The 14,142-nt window shown below is 41.7% G+C and overlaps 1 protein-coding gene across 5 annotated transcripts in view; it reads right to left on the bottom strand.

The window, feature by feature from the left end:
* The window catches only part of LOC105485636 (aconitase 1), a 109,709-nt gene that overhangs the window by 73,791 nt on the left and 21,776 nt on the right, over positions 1-14,142 (bottom strand). For all 5 annotated transcript variants that reach the window (XR_011612671.1, XR_011612672.1, XR_011612673.1 and 2 more), the window contains exons 3-7: positions 12,670-12,838; positions 11,133-11,270; positions 1,538-1,607; positions 1,224-1,407; positions 545-684 (exon numbers count right to left, since the gene is read on the bottom strand). Coding sequence is in view for 2 of the 5 variants with exons in the window: in XM_011747961.2 (XP_011746263.2) it covers positions 545-684; positions 1,224-1,407; positions 1,538-1,607; positions 11,133-11,270; positions 12,670-12,838 (701 nt within the window). In the remaining 3 variants the exon portion in view is untranslated. The remainder of the gene's footprint in view (positions 1-544; positions 685-1,223; positions 1,408-1,537; positions 1,608-11,132; positions 11,271-12,669; positions 12,839-14,142) is intronic.

Here is a 14,142-nt window from a genome sequence, read left to right as displayed (position 1 = left end):
TTCACAGTTTAAAATTTTTCCTTTAAGAAAAAAGATCAAGCCTGTAATCCCAGCACTTTGGGAGGCCGAGACGGGCAGATCACGAGGTCAGGAGATCGAGACCATCCTGGCGAACACGGTGAAACCCCGTCTCTACTAAAAAAAATACAAAAAACTAGCCGGGCGAGGTGGCGGGCGCCTGTAGTCCCAGCTACTCGGGAGGCTGAGGCAGGAGAATGGCGTAAACCCAGGAGGCGGAGCTTGCAGTGAGCTGAGATGCGGCCACTGCGCTCCAGACTGGGCGACAGAGTGAGACTCTGTCTCAAAAAAGAAAAAAAGAAAAAAGAAAAAGATCAATGCAGCAATACTAGAAGAAAATAAACATAATTATCTAAACTTAACAAAGAATACTCCCCTTACCTCATCTCCTTTTAAAATCATCAACCTGGTTTTCTAGCATTGCTAGAGCACTTGGAAACCAAAAAAGATTCCATTATTTATTCCCTCCATTGGAAAGCTACAATTGCGACTTTCCAAGACCACAGAAGAGGTTGCATATTGTTACCTTGGTAATGGTGAGCACGATGTCAGTGGATGTTACCAGAGGGTGGGGCTTCCCCATCAGCCTATAGCCAATCACCTGAGGAAGCACCATACTGATTGGCTGACCCAACATGACAGCTTCTGCTTCAATACCACCGACACCTGCAATGAACAGCATGACCGGAAAAATGCTTTCATCACTTCTTACTCTATCTCTCAGGTATAAATTTAGTGACATTAACAGGTAATAAACCCAGATACAATGTTTAATTGGTACAGAGTTATGTTCCTATAAAGAACAGTTGTTTTTTCTCTATTTTCCTTTATAGAATTTTTAAACAAGTGTTTCTCAAAGCATGGTCCCCCAAACACCTGTATCAAAATCCCCTTGGTGCCACATGCAAAGAAGAGTAAGCTTTGGGAACCTCTGTTTTTAATACCCCAGGTGATTTTCATGTACGCTAAATGTCCCTAACCCCTTGCTCCTGTTCATTCTTCCAAGTATAATTACTGAGTGCCTGCTAGGTGCAAAGTGATTCTCTGGGCACTGGAAAAACACCAGTGACAAAACTGACAAAAATACCTCTCAGAAACTTGTGGTCATGTAAATTCATGTTACTGAAATGTAATAGAATCAAAGTGAATTAAAGTGCATGCCCCAAAACAGCATATATGGAATAGAAACCTGGAAGAACACTCACCCCAACCAAGAATGCCCAAGCCATCAATCATGGTAGTGTGCGAGTCTGTGCCCACGAGGCTGTCTGGGTAATAATATCCATCCTGATCAAATACCACTCTTGCCAAATATTCCAAATTCACCTGGTGGATGATTCCTGAGCCGGGGGGAATAATCCTCATGTTGTGAAAAGCCTGGGAACCCCACTGGGATTGACAAATGGAAAGAACACTATGAACACGTGAAGTACTTCTACTCAGCCCATCTTCTTGGCATCTCTCCCTCGTACCCCACATACAAAGAAAACCAAACAATGGAACCAGAACCTGCCCATACCTTTAAAAATTCAAATCGCTCTCTATTTCTTTCAAATTCCAGGTCTTGATTCTTCTGTAAACTGTCTGCCCTGTCAGAGAGAAAAATTAAATGTATACAATTTGAGGCTTAACATGTTAGTGGTCAAATTTATTGGTGGTGAAGAAACAAAATGGAATTGCATCTCCTTGCTTGCTGAGTGATAATTTCCTCGTGACTACTTACAGTGTGGAATAGGAGAGGTAACTAGTGAAAGTAAAAAGAGTAATTATTGTTTGGTTCAAGTGATTCCTACAAGGCCTTTAAATATGGTAGGCAGAAAACATGGAACTGAATTCAAGTTAAAACTAATCTAATCATAGTCTGACTCTTAGGAACAGACTCAAGACATTATATGACAACAGCAGCCTGGACATTTAAAGAACTCTTGTTTCTATACTCCTCATTCATGACCTCATTATAACACCTCTCTGACCTGGGCTGTGTCTGGGTTGGCATTTTCATCTCTATGTTGGGAGACAGAAAACTAGCAATGCTGACAGGATCAGTACCTTATAGAATCACAATCTCCTGTGTGTAGGACCAAGGTTTATGAGGAAGATGGTGTCACCTGATAACGTCTGTGAACCACAGATTATAGGCGAAGATTTACTCAAGGTCATTCAGTCCATCAGGACAACATAGGGCACCAAGATGATTTTCTAGGATTTTAAAAATCAAACTGCATTGTTTTGAGTCAAGGTAGAATAAGCCATAGTCACAAGATCGCAGATTCAGCACACAGAATGTGCTTATAAAGTGTGTATCATAGGATTCAGTGAACACAGGAAAAGCTAGTAAAATTCATAGCTAAGATCAAAGTCAGACTTCATTAATGAAGTTCTGGATAACTACTTTCTAGTACCCAGTAGTTAACACTTATTGACACTACTAGGAGCCAGCAACTATTCTAAATGCTTTATGTTAATTTTCTCATTCAGTCTCCATAATATCCCTTTGAGTCAGGTACAACTAATAGCCACATTTTTCAAGTGGGGAAACTGAGACACGGAGAGGTTAACAAACTTGCTCAGGACCACAGAAACTAGTAAATGGTGGAACTGGGATTGAAACCGAGGCTGTCTGACTCCCGAGTTGACACAATCCTTTAATCCCTATGCTACACAGCCTTCCTGTCATAGTTACAGAGACGGTGGCAGTAATGGTGGCAGTGGTAGTACCACCACCACAGTAACAGCAAGAGCTAAAAGGCAACATTACGTTATGGACGCTCAGAGCTTTACACATGTGAAGTCATCATCACAACCCCTCACGTAAATGCTACTGTCATCCTCAGTGTCCGGAAGCAGCAGCTGAGGCACAGAAAGGTTAAAATTGTCCGAAGTTAGACGATAACACAGTACGGTTATCTGAGCCGAGGTCTGACTTGCCCCGGGACTTTCTGCTTTGACCATGATACTCTGTTTCTCACTCACTCTGATCATCCACCCTCCCAGAGCCTGCCATGTGCTACATGCTGAAAATGCAATGGTGCAAAAGCTGCGTGCTCACTGCCCACTGCCGCACTGAGTTTGGTGAGAGGGCAACTGCAGAAGCATGTAATCATCACTGCCTGGTATGGGAAGCACAGGGTGCCATGGGAGCACTCGGAATGGGCCATGAACTCAGCCAGCGGTGGGGGCTGAGGGGACCAGAATGCTTTCCAGAAGGACATGGTATCAATGTGGTCTGAAGGATGACGGTAAGTCAGCCTGAGCAAGATGGTCAGGCACTCCTTGGGGGAAAAAAGGACTGGAAGCACATGTTATTTACCTCATAGAAAACACATTTGGAGCCGGGCACAGTGGCTCATGCCTGTAATCCCAGCACTTTGGGAGGCTGAGGTGGGCAGATCACAAGGTAAGGAGTTCAAGACCAGGTGGGCCAACATGGTGAAACCCTGTCTCTACTAAAAATACAAAAATTAGCCAGGCGTGGTGGCATGCGTCTGCAATCCCAGTTACTCAGGAGGCTGAGGCAGGAGAATCACTTGAACCTGGGAGGCGGAGGTTGCAGTGAGCTGAGATCACGCCACTGCACTCCAGCCTGGGTGACAGAGCGAGACTCTGTCTCAAAAAAAAAAAAAAAAGAAAGAAAAAAGAAAAAGAAAATATAGTTGGCTACTACACTGCATTTTTTTTATCTTGATATCAGTATTCTCCAAGACAAGTGTTGGTTGCTTTAATAGGATCATTTCCAGAGACTGCCTCACAGGGGTCTACAAACTAGCCCATGGGCCAAATGTGGCCCAATGCCCAGATATGCTTGGCCCTCAAATGAAGGATGATTTTTACATTTCTAAAGGGCTGGGGTGTTGGGAGGGAAGAATATGTGACAGAGACAGCATGTGGCCAGCAAAGTCTAAAGTATTTGCTATTGGCCCTTTCTAGAAAAAGTCTGCAGATCCCTGCCTGAGTGAATGAGTGTCTGTGAATGTATGTACATGCTCGAGAAGAGCAAAAGACAGAGAGAAAGGAGGGACCCCAGGATAGCAGAACAAGGCAGGACACCTGCACTGACACCGGCATCAGCAGACTCTGTGGATCCTCTGGACGAGACACAGCTACTCCTCAAGGTCCTCATCTCGACCTTCTCAGTAGAATGCTGAGTGCTCCATCCCTCCAGTTCCCACCTGTCTCTACACCCAGATCTATGTTTCCAGTGTGTTTTGGGCATGCGCATCAAGAATACTTCAGGCACCACAAACTCAACGGGTCAAACCCTGATGCTGGGCTTTCTTTCCTAAATCTGTTCCTCTTCCCTGTCTGTCCATATCTAACGAGCTCTTTTCCCACCACTTAGTACCTATAGCTATCAAGGTATTTATTCCAGAAATAGCCTCCCAACTAGCTGCCCTGTGAGGCCATTCAATCTACGTTTGGTATGGTCACCTGAATCATTTCTAAAATATAAATCATCACAAAGCAGTTTGAATCTACCAATGGCTTCCCATTTTCTAATAAAGTAAAAATTCCTTGTCTTAAAAACCCAAGTCCTTCAACCTGACCTCAGCCATCCTTAATAAGCTCTCCTAGCCTCCAGTCCAAGCTCTCAGCTTCAGCCACACTGTAGTCAGCATGCTCTTCCCACCCCCACTTTCCTCATGCCTTTGCATGCTCTATTTGCTCTGAGTGGAAGGTCTTTTCCAGCTCTTCTCTCCTTGGTAAACAGGCTTCAGGATCCAGATCAGGTGACACTCCTTGAAAAACCTGCAGACTCCCCAGATCAGGATGATTTGCCCCTTCTCTGTGGTGACTACACTTACCAACTGCATGAAAGCTGTGTGTTCACTAATTTCTCTCCCCTTCTAAACTATAACCTGTTTCTGGAATAAATACTGGCACATAATAGATCTGCTAAATGGATTTAATTTTTTTTTAAAAAAGGAAAGCATCTCTGACATTGATTTCTAGCACTACAGGTGAGATTATAACCACATGTGGCCCCTGACTCTCCTCCCCATCTCTTTTGCTATACTGTGAGCACTTATGGACTGCTAGTCATTGTCCCTGATCTTCTACCCTCCAGCACCAGGAGGATGACAGAGCTTCTCACAGCAGAAGCATGACTGATGATTGATGCGGGAACGTTTACCCCAGAAAATGCTGGGGGTATCAGTTTGATGGAAGCAACATGTTCATAGGACGTGCAGAAGCCAGAAATGCTTAGACTGTTTCATGATACAGTAATTCCAGGTAAAACCCTATTTACTCAGGAAAACAAAACATCTATTATATGGAGCTTGGCTCAATTAGCCTAGTTCTAGTTACTGGAATGAATAAATAGACCTAGCATTCAGAATTTTCTACCACTCAGAACTTTCCTAAATTAGTCTAATCTAGTGAGCTTTTAATAAGGTCTCTAAATGTGAATGGCCTCACAGACTAAAGAGGAAATTTCTTAGTTACTTAATTTGAATTCAGAATTGAATGTAGTTCAGTTTCTGAGAATTACATTTAATGGAGCTCCAGAAATTCACAGACAGTATTAACATGGAGATAGTTTTCACATCAATGAAATCTGGTCAGAAACTCTTATGAAATTCTTTTTTTTTTTTTTTTTTTTGAGACTGAGTCTTGGTGTGTCGCCCAGACTGGAGTGCAGTGGTGCAATCTCGGCTCACTGCAAGCTCCGCCTCCTGGGTTCACGCCATTCCCCAGCCTCAGCCTCCCAAGTAGCTGGGACTACAGGCGCCCGGTACCACACAGGCTAATTTTTGTATTTTTAGTAGAGACAAGGGGCTTCACCATGTTAGCCAGGATGGTCTCAATCTCCTGACCTTGTGATCCGCCCGCGTCGGCCTCCCAAAGTGCCGGGATTATAGGCGTGAGCCACCGCGCCCGGCCACTGTTATGAAATTCTTGTTGAAGGAACAAAAAAAAAAAAGGTGAGGTAACTTTGTAAAATATCACAATAATGTGTTAAAACTTCAACTTCTAAAGAGGGTGTGAAGCTAATTAGTATTATTCAAACTAGGCAAAGAGCTTATAAACATTTAACTGAGATATTTACCACTCTACCACACTGTACCCAGTTTTTCTCACTCATTTCTAGAAACAGAGCTGGAAATTAGCCCACAGCACAGTTTCACAGAGTTGAGACATCACATTTAATTCCTTACAAAAATGAGGAGAGAGATCATGAGGTTAAACTGCAAAAACCACAACTCAAGAAATAAAAACAAAATACCACCAATAAAAACACTTCTAAAAGAAATGTTCTTTTTTTTTTGAGATGGAATCTCACTCTGTCACCAGGCTGGAATGCAGTGGCACAATCTCGGTTCACTGCAACCTCCACCTCCCGGATTCAAGCGATTCCCCTGCCTCAGCCTCCTGAGTAGCTGGGACTACAGGCACACACCACCATGCCCGGCTAATTTTTTGTATTTTAGTAGAGACATGGTTTTACCATGTTGGACGGGATGGTCTTGATCTCCTGACCTGGTGATCTGCCTGCCTCAGCCTCCCAAAGTGCTGGGATTACAGGCACGAGCCCCCACACCCGGCCAGTATTCGCTCTAATTTTATATATATATGTGGGTTTGCTAGATTTGGTTATCAATCTAGGTCAAAGCTCACCCTTGGATTTTGCTGTTTTTGTTTTCAGTACATGATGTAAATGAAAAAGGTCTATAAAAAATTGAAACCACAGTTGATTAGAGTCAAGGTCTAAAAAAAGAAAAAAAAATTACAGTGAACTTGGTGATGACCCAAGTTTAAGATGTATTAACAGCAATGAGCTCTTTGAATTTTGAGTCAATAGAGTTTAGACATGAAAACTATATTACAATTCTGTCTCTACCTGTACTTTCACCTTCTAGGCGAGCGAAATGAAGGTAAACCCATCAACATTAATGAAAGTCTCCAAGAAAGATGAAATTGGGCATGAATTTATGGCTACTTTCATAACTTCTGAAGTGGGTCTTTATCCTATCTCAAACAGGATAAAATTTTATGCATATATTTTAAACTCTTCCATTTGAAACCAAAACATTAAATGAGTTCATGTGATTTAGAAAAAAAGGAAGGTGGGGGAAGACATATTGCCTTAGGAGAGGTTCAGAGTCCAAAGGAAAGGGAAGAGCTGGTGAGTACATGGTTTGTTCCAAGAACCATCAATCAATTCAGGGGACAAAGTAGATTTCTCTTTATCCTGAATTTATCTGGTTTGGATGTTAGCAATATTAACTGGAGAAAGACCATTTTCTAAATTTATTTTGAGGCTGCCTGGAACTCAGTTACATTCCCAGAGAAGCAAATAAAGGTGTTTTTGTTTCCCTTTGAGTGATTTCATAGTCTTAAATGACTTAATTATAAAAATAATAGCTTCTTATTAGGAAAATGAAGACAGTTACAATCCCGGAGATAACCGCTTTGCAACATGGCACCCTTTCCAATCTTTTAATTCCTGCATCATTTTCCATGTAGCTTACGTCACTCTACATATGCAATGTAGCATCTGGCTCGTTGAGCTACAATGTGATCATGTTCCAAGTGTTAATAAAGACTTCATAAAACTCTAAAGGTTACCTAATGATTCACTTCAGGGGTATACTATAATTTAATAAGCCATTTTTTGTTGGACATTTAGAATGTTTCTAGGCTTCATTTATAAATAATACTTTAATAAACATTATAGGCCATTAAGCTTTCTCTGAAGTCAGCTATTCAGATTAGCTAGATGTAGTGGTGCATGCCTGTGATCACAGCTACTCGGAAGGCTGAGGTGTGAGGATTGCTTAAGCCCAGGAGGTCAAGGCTGCAGTGAACTGTGATCACGTCACCCTGGTGTAGGGAACAGAGTGAGACCGTGTCTCGAAAAATAAATAAATAAATAAATAAAAGATATAAAGGGTATGCTTGGAAGTAGAAATTCCAGGACAAAGGATACAGAAATTTCTAAGGTCTTAACATATATTGCTTTAATCCTCATTTCTAATTTATAGTGCTATCAGCAGTGTATAAAAGTGTCTCCCTTATAACACCTTCATAATTAATGTTTATTTTCTAATGTCAACTATATTGATAAGAAAATGACATCTCAAATATTTACTTTTTTATTACTTGTGAGATTGAAAAAGCCTTTATATACTGTTTACTACCATCTGCATTTCCTTTTATTATGAAATGTCCACTTCCCTTTGCCCATTTATCTTCAGGGACCTATTATTTTCCTAAATGGATTACAGATACTCCATTTATTAAGTATATTAACAGTTTGCCATATTTTTCAAGTTATTTTCTCTTAACTTTGAAGTAACTAAATCTATAGCTTTTTTCCTTGTTTCATTCGTTGCTTCTAAATTTAGTCTCATCAAGACATCTGATACACACAGATTTCCTTCTCAAACTTTTAAACATTCATAAGAACTGCTCCCTCCACTAATCAGTTTCTAGCACTGTATGTGGAAAAGTTATTTCTTTTCCCACTGATAGTTGTTTTGACAACTTTAGGTAGTCATACTTCTAGGTTAAGATAATAGCCTCTTAAAAACACCTGATTGCCCTCCCTGTATCAAAACCCTTGCTGTGTAACCTTGCAGTTACTTCCACTGAAGATGGGTGAACTGTATTTCCCCATCCCAGCTTTGGGCTCAACCCTGTGATTTGCTTTGATCAGTGGCACCGTGAACAGAAGTGATGCTTTGCTGGTCCTTAGCTAGGCCTTAGAGATATTGTGTGTTTCTACTTGCCCACTTGAGTCTCTGTGGTCACAAGACAGCGGCTTTCTCCTTTAGCCTGGACCCCAAAAGAAACACACATGGAACAGAGTTGTCCCGGCTGCCCCGCAGATGTATGGTTCAGTGTAAGCTGCCAACCTGGCTACTGCAGGGCAAAGCAGAGCTGCCCAACTGTGCTCACCTGACCTCCCAAACAACTAGAAGACGTGTAAGAAATAAATTCTGATTGTTGCCTGCTGCCGAGATTCTGGGGTTATACAGCAATAGCTGATTTTTTTACACCTATCTCTACATTGAAATCTTCGTGGTTTTGGCTGGTACAAATTCTGCCTTTTGGAGAAAAGGACAAATGGTAGAGTTTCTTCTGACTTCATTCCCATCTGTCGATTACCATTTTGATCCAAAGGGCAAAGATGACTACATTCTTTTTTTTTTTTTTTTCAAGTTTAACTTCATCAGGTACTCTTTGTTTTTTTGAGACGGAGTCTTGCTCTGTCGCCCAGGCTGGAGTGCAGTCGCGCTATCTCTGCTCACTGCAAGCTCCGCCTCCGGGATTCACGCCATTCTCCTGCCTCAGCCTCCCAAGTAGCTGGGACTACAGGCACCAGCCGCCATACCCGGCTAATATTTTTGTATTTTCAGTAGAGATGGGGTTTCACCATGTTCGCCAGGATGGTCTTGATCTGACCTCGTGATCCGCCCGCCTTGGCCTCCCAAAGTGATGGGATTACAGGCGTGAGTCACCGTGTCCAGCCATCAGGTACTTTTATAGGCCCTATCAAATCACTAAGTGCTTCTCTTAGATTCTATTTTCTATGCTTTTTTGTATATCTTACAAAAGACTGGGGCTATATAACAATGTTTAACATCCTGATGCCATTTTAACCCAAAGACTCACTCCCAACATGTCCAACTTAAAGCAAAGGCTTTTAGAGAGTGAGATTTAGGGATAAAAGCTCATTAAAATAAACTGAGTCAGGAAAATTGACCATTACTACTTGGCTCCTAATCTCACAAAACTTAGTCATCTCTTCATTGGGCTAGGATTACAAATGGTACATATATTTTGATTAAGAAGTATTCACTTTTAAAGTTTAACAGGCCAGGCCTAAGTTGCTAGTTCACAACTACAAATTCACATGTTCAGTTCTCTTCTTTGTAAAACATTTTCTTTATTAAGTTTTTTGTTTTGTTTTGTTTTGTTTTGTTTTTTTTTAAAAGACAAGGTCTTGCTCTGTCACCCAACTGGTATGCACGGCCTAACCTCCTGGGCTCAGGTGATCCTCCTGCCTCAGCCTCCTAAGTAGCTGGGACCACACAGGCACACACGACCACACGTGGCTAATTTTTAAAAAGTTATTTGTAGAGATGTGGTCTTCCTAAGTTGCCCAGGCTGGTATCAAACTCCTAGGCTCAAGCAATCCTCCTGTCTCAGCCTTCCAAAGTGCTGGGATTACAGGCATGAGCCACTGCACGTGGCCAATGAAGACATTTTAATATGCACACCTTTGGATGCCAAGGATGTGGGGATGGATTTAAAAAAACAAAAACAACAACAAAAAACCTATTCTCAGAGTTGTTTAGTTTTTCCCCACCTAAAGGTGTTAGACCATTAGGTGTCTATATTCAGGCTTACTAAGATTCTCACTAAATTGAAGAATAATTTCAAGGTCACTCAGTTTAGGACACTAAATGCCTATTTATCTGCTCAGCTCTTGCATTCAGGGAGCTGAGAGTCTATTTACCAAGGCAACTCAAGTGACAATTTCCCTTCAAGGGCTACAGGCCCACTCAGGACACTAAATCATCTGGCAAACTGAAGAACAGGGAGCTTCGTAGGCTGGAAAGTAAAGGATTCCTAACAGAATAAAATATAAGCTGGCCTTAAAGGACAGGTAAGATTTGGCAGGAAGAGAGAAGAGGATATCCCAAACAAAAAAAGAAACACAGAGGAAGAAAGGGATAGGCATTATGGAAACCCACGTGGAGAGGCAGAGATTGCTAGATATGCAACAGTTACTTGGGATCAAAAAAGGAGTAAGGTTCCAGTGGATGAAAAAGCTCAAACATATACTTGCATTGACATATACTTGTGTTGACAAGCTCTCAAGGCAGAACTTCATGTGGCTGTGTTTTCACCCCGACTTCAAGCCAGATTCAAATGCAGGCTGCTCCCACCCAAGAATTAAAAACAAATAAAAAAAGATTTAAAAAAAATCCACCCACTCTTCCCCCTAAAACATCTTTACTGCAAAATCTATATGAAGTTTAAGTTTTTCAGAAGATATCTTTTAAAGATTTACTTCTTTAACCACATATACACATTTTTAAAAGATTCGTATTCAAAGACTTTGCACAAAGCAGAACACTCAGGTATTCGTTTTAATCTCTCACCTTCTGTTGAAATCAACCTGGATGGAATGATCTATTACAAGATCAGCAGGACAGACAGGGTTTATTTTCTCTGGATCTCCTCCTAACTTTTTCACAGCATCACGCATTGCAGCAAAGTCAACCACAGCGGGCACACCCCTAAGAGAAGAAAGAGAATAATGCAGAAAATAAGCCTTAAATGTGTGTAACTGGATTTTTCACCTTTTGCCTCCATTGATAATATTGACGAGGCCTTCCCTCATCAGAGGAGCTAACAATGGGTGAGACTTAGAAGAGTGAAAGTTTCTAAGCATATTTCCTCAGGCAGAAATCACATAGACAGTAGGTACCATAACTGGGTGGTCTCTCTATGTACAATGTTATCACTGTATTAAATTTAATAACAGCTATGGTCTAAATAGAGCAACGACGGGAAAGCTGGCACTTAACAACTCTGGAACTCTTACTGCTATGAGTGCTTCCCATTCACATGGTGGCTAGACAAAGACCTGGAGAAGACATTCAGATCACACCCTCAACTTTGACCAGATTTCAAGGAATGGATATAATTCAGAAAAGTTGGCTGTGAATCAAATTCATGTTAAATGAATCTTTCTCTCTTTTTTGCTTAAAAGTATAACGTTTTGGTGCTCTTCCTCTAGAAAAATGAAATTGGGTCTCTAGAAGCAATAAAATAACATCACTTACAAATGGAAATATAGTATCTCAACAAAGATGCTGCAATGGGGAGCAAGGATACCTAAAAATAGCAGGATGAGAACTGAGGCTTAACAGTTATGGTCAAGATTTGTGATGTGAGCTACAACATCTCCCCTTGGCAGACAGCACATCAGTGTTTCAAGTACAAGTGTCTGACACCTGGTTTCCTGGGCAATACAATGCGGGAGAGAAAAGATTCCAAGATGGCTCTATTCCATGCTATTTCTTTCTTTCTTTTTTTTTTTTTTTTTTTAAGAGACGGAGTCTTGCTGTTGCCCAGGATGGAGTGTAGTGGCGCGATCTCAGCTCACTGCAAGCTCCACCTCCCGGGTTCATGCCATTCTCCTGCCTCAGCCTCCCGAGTAGCTGGGACTACAGGCGCCCGCCACCACGCCTGGCTAATTTTTTTGTATTTTTAGTAGAGATGGGGTTTCACTGTGTTAGGCAGGATGGTCTCGATCTCCTGACCTTGTGATCCGCCCGCCTCAGCCTCCCAGAGTGCTGGGATTACAGGCGTGAGCCACCGCGCCCGGCCCTCCATGCTATCTCTTTGACCTTTCCCTAGAATACTCAGGACTAGGATCTTTAAGAGCAAGGATAATGACCCTTGCCATTAGAAAAGGTGGGGTGTCTCAGTTTGTTTGAGACAATCCTGGTTTCCTCTTGCTGCTGGGGGCAATGACCCCCCTCCTTAGCTTTCAAAAGTGTCTGGATATGGGTATATGGGTAATAAATTATATAGTCATTGCACAGTGTTTTCGTTTGTTTAAAAGAAAACTTTTTTGAAAGGCTAATGAGGGAGGCAGAGAAGAGGAGAATGAAGTGACATTAGGCTCACGTAAAGTCCTGTAGGATGACACGAGCAGGCTTAAATGGCACTTCTATGTTCTCATGCTGCATGACATTCCAGTGCAGAATATTTTCAATATCGTGTTTCTTCACCAAAAACTCATCACAATTCCGAATGGCTGCTTCCAGAAGAATTCTGATGGAAAATGGTAAGCGCCCTAAGAGTTAAGGAGAAAGCATGACAAAATAAACAAAACTCGTGAGACAACTTAAGAGCACTCTTTAAGGCTAATCTCTATATAAAGTTGACACGAGGCATCAGACTATTCTTCCACAAGTAAAGAGGGTAAAGTGACCAACAGTTTAAAATACATGGATATTTAATGGGTTGAAGAGATATTCAGGGCTGGGCATGGTGGCTCATGCCTGTAATCCCAGCACTGTGGGAGGCTGAGGTGGGCAGATCACGAGGTCAAGAGATCAAGACCATCCTGGCCAACATGGTGAAACTCCATCTCTACTAAAAGTACAAAACTTAGCTGAGCATGGTGGTGTGTGCCTGTAGTCCCGGCTACTGGGGAGGCTGAGGCAAGAGAATTGCTTGAACCCAGGAGGCAGAAGTTGCAGTGAGCCGAGATCCACGCCACTGCACTCCAGCCTGGTGACAGAGCGAGACTCTGTTTCAAAAAAAAAAAAAAAAGAGATATTCAGTGGTAGAAAACACCACAGACGAGGCCAAAATAAAACATTATTCTTTGGTATTAAATGGTTGTCTTGTCCTGGATTCCAACAACAGAAAGTTTCCCTTAAGTCATCCCATCTCACCATGAGTCTAGATTTTTATTGTATTACGTATTTTGTTTGTTTTTGAGACAGGGTCTCACTCTATCACCCAGACTGGAGTGTAGTGGTGTGATCACAGTTCACTGCAGCCTCAAACTCCCTGGCTCAAGTGATTCTCCCACCTCAGCCTCCTAAATACCTGGGACTATAGGTAAGCACCACCACACCCAGCTAAATTTTTTTGTATTTTTTGTGGAGACAGGGTTTCACTATGTTGCCCAGGCTAGTCTTGAGCTCCTGGACTCAAGGGATTGCCTGCTTTGGCCTCCTGAAGTGCAGGGATTACAGGCATGAGCCACTACACCCAGCCTATGTTAAATGTTAACAAGTAATGTATATTAATACATGTACATATACAAAGAGTAATAGTTCTTATGAAAACTAATGCTCAAGAAATGAGAAAATAACCCCTTTACAAATGTTGTATTTAAGACCAAAGTATATGCATGTACATCTTTCAGAGGAAACAAAACCCTAAACCCTATGCAGCATAGCCAGTGGTAACTGGAGTTCCTAAAACAATATTAATTCATAAGAAAAATGGTTTTGTTTACTTATAAAAGTTCCATTTTGATATGTGAAAATTACTAAGCAATACTATCTGGAAATGTTATCTGGAAAAGACAGTGCAAAGGCAGAAAAAGGACGGAATTTGGAAGAAAAAAGACTGTTCTTGTCC

This window comes from Macaca nemestrina, chromosome 14 (genome assembly GCF_043159975.1).
Source record: "Macaca nemestrina isolate mMacNem1 chromosome 14, mMacNem.hap1, whole genome shotgun sequence".
In the NCBI taxonomy this organism is placed as follows: Eukaryota; Metazoa; Chordata; class Mammalia; order Primates; family Cercopithecidae; genus Macaca; species Macaca nemestrina.
This window is presented reverse-complemented; position numbering and strand designations above follow the sequence as displayed.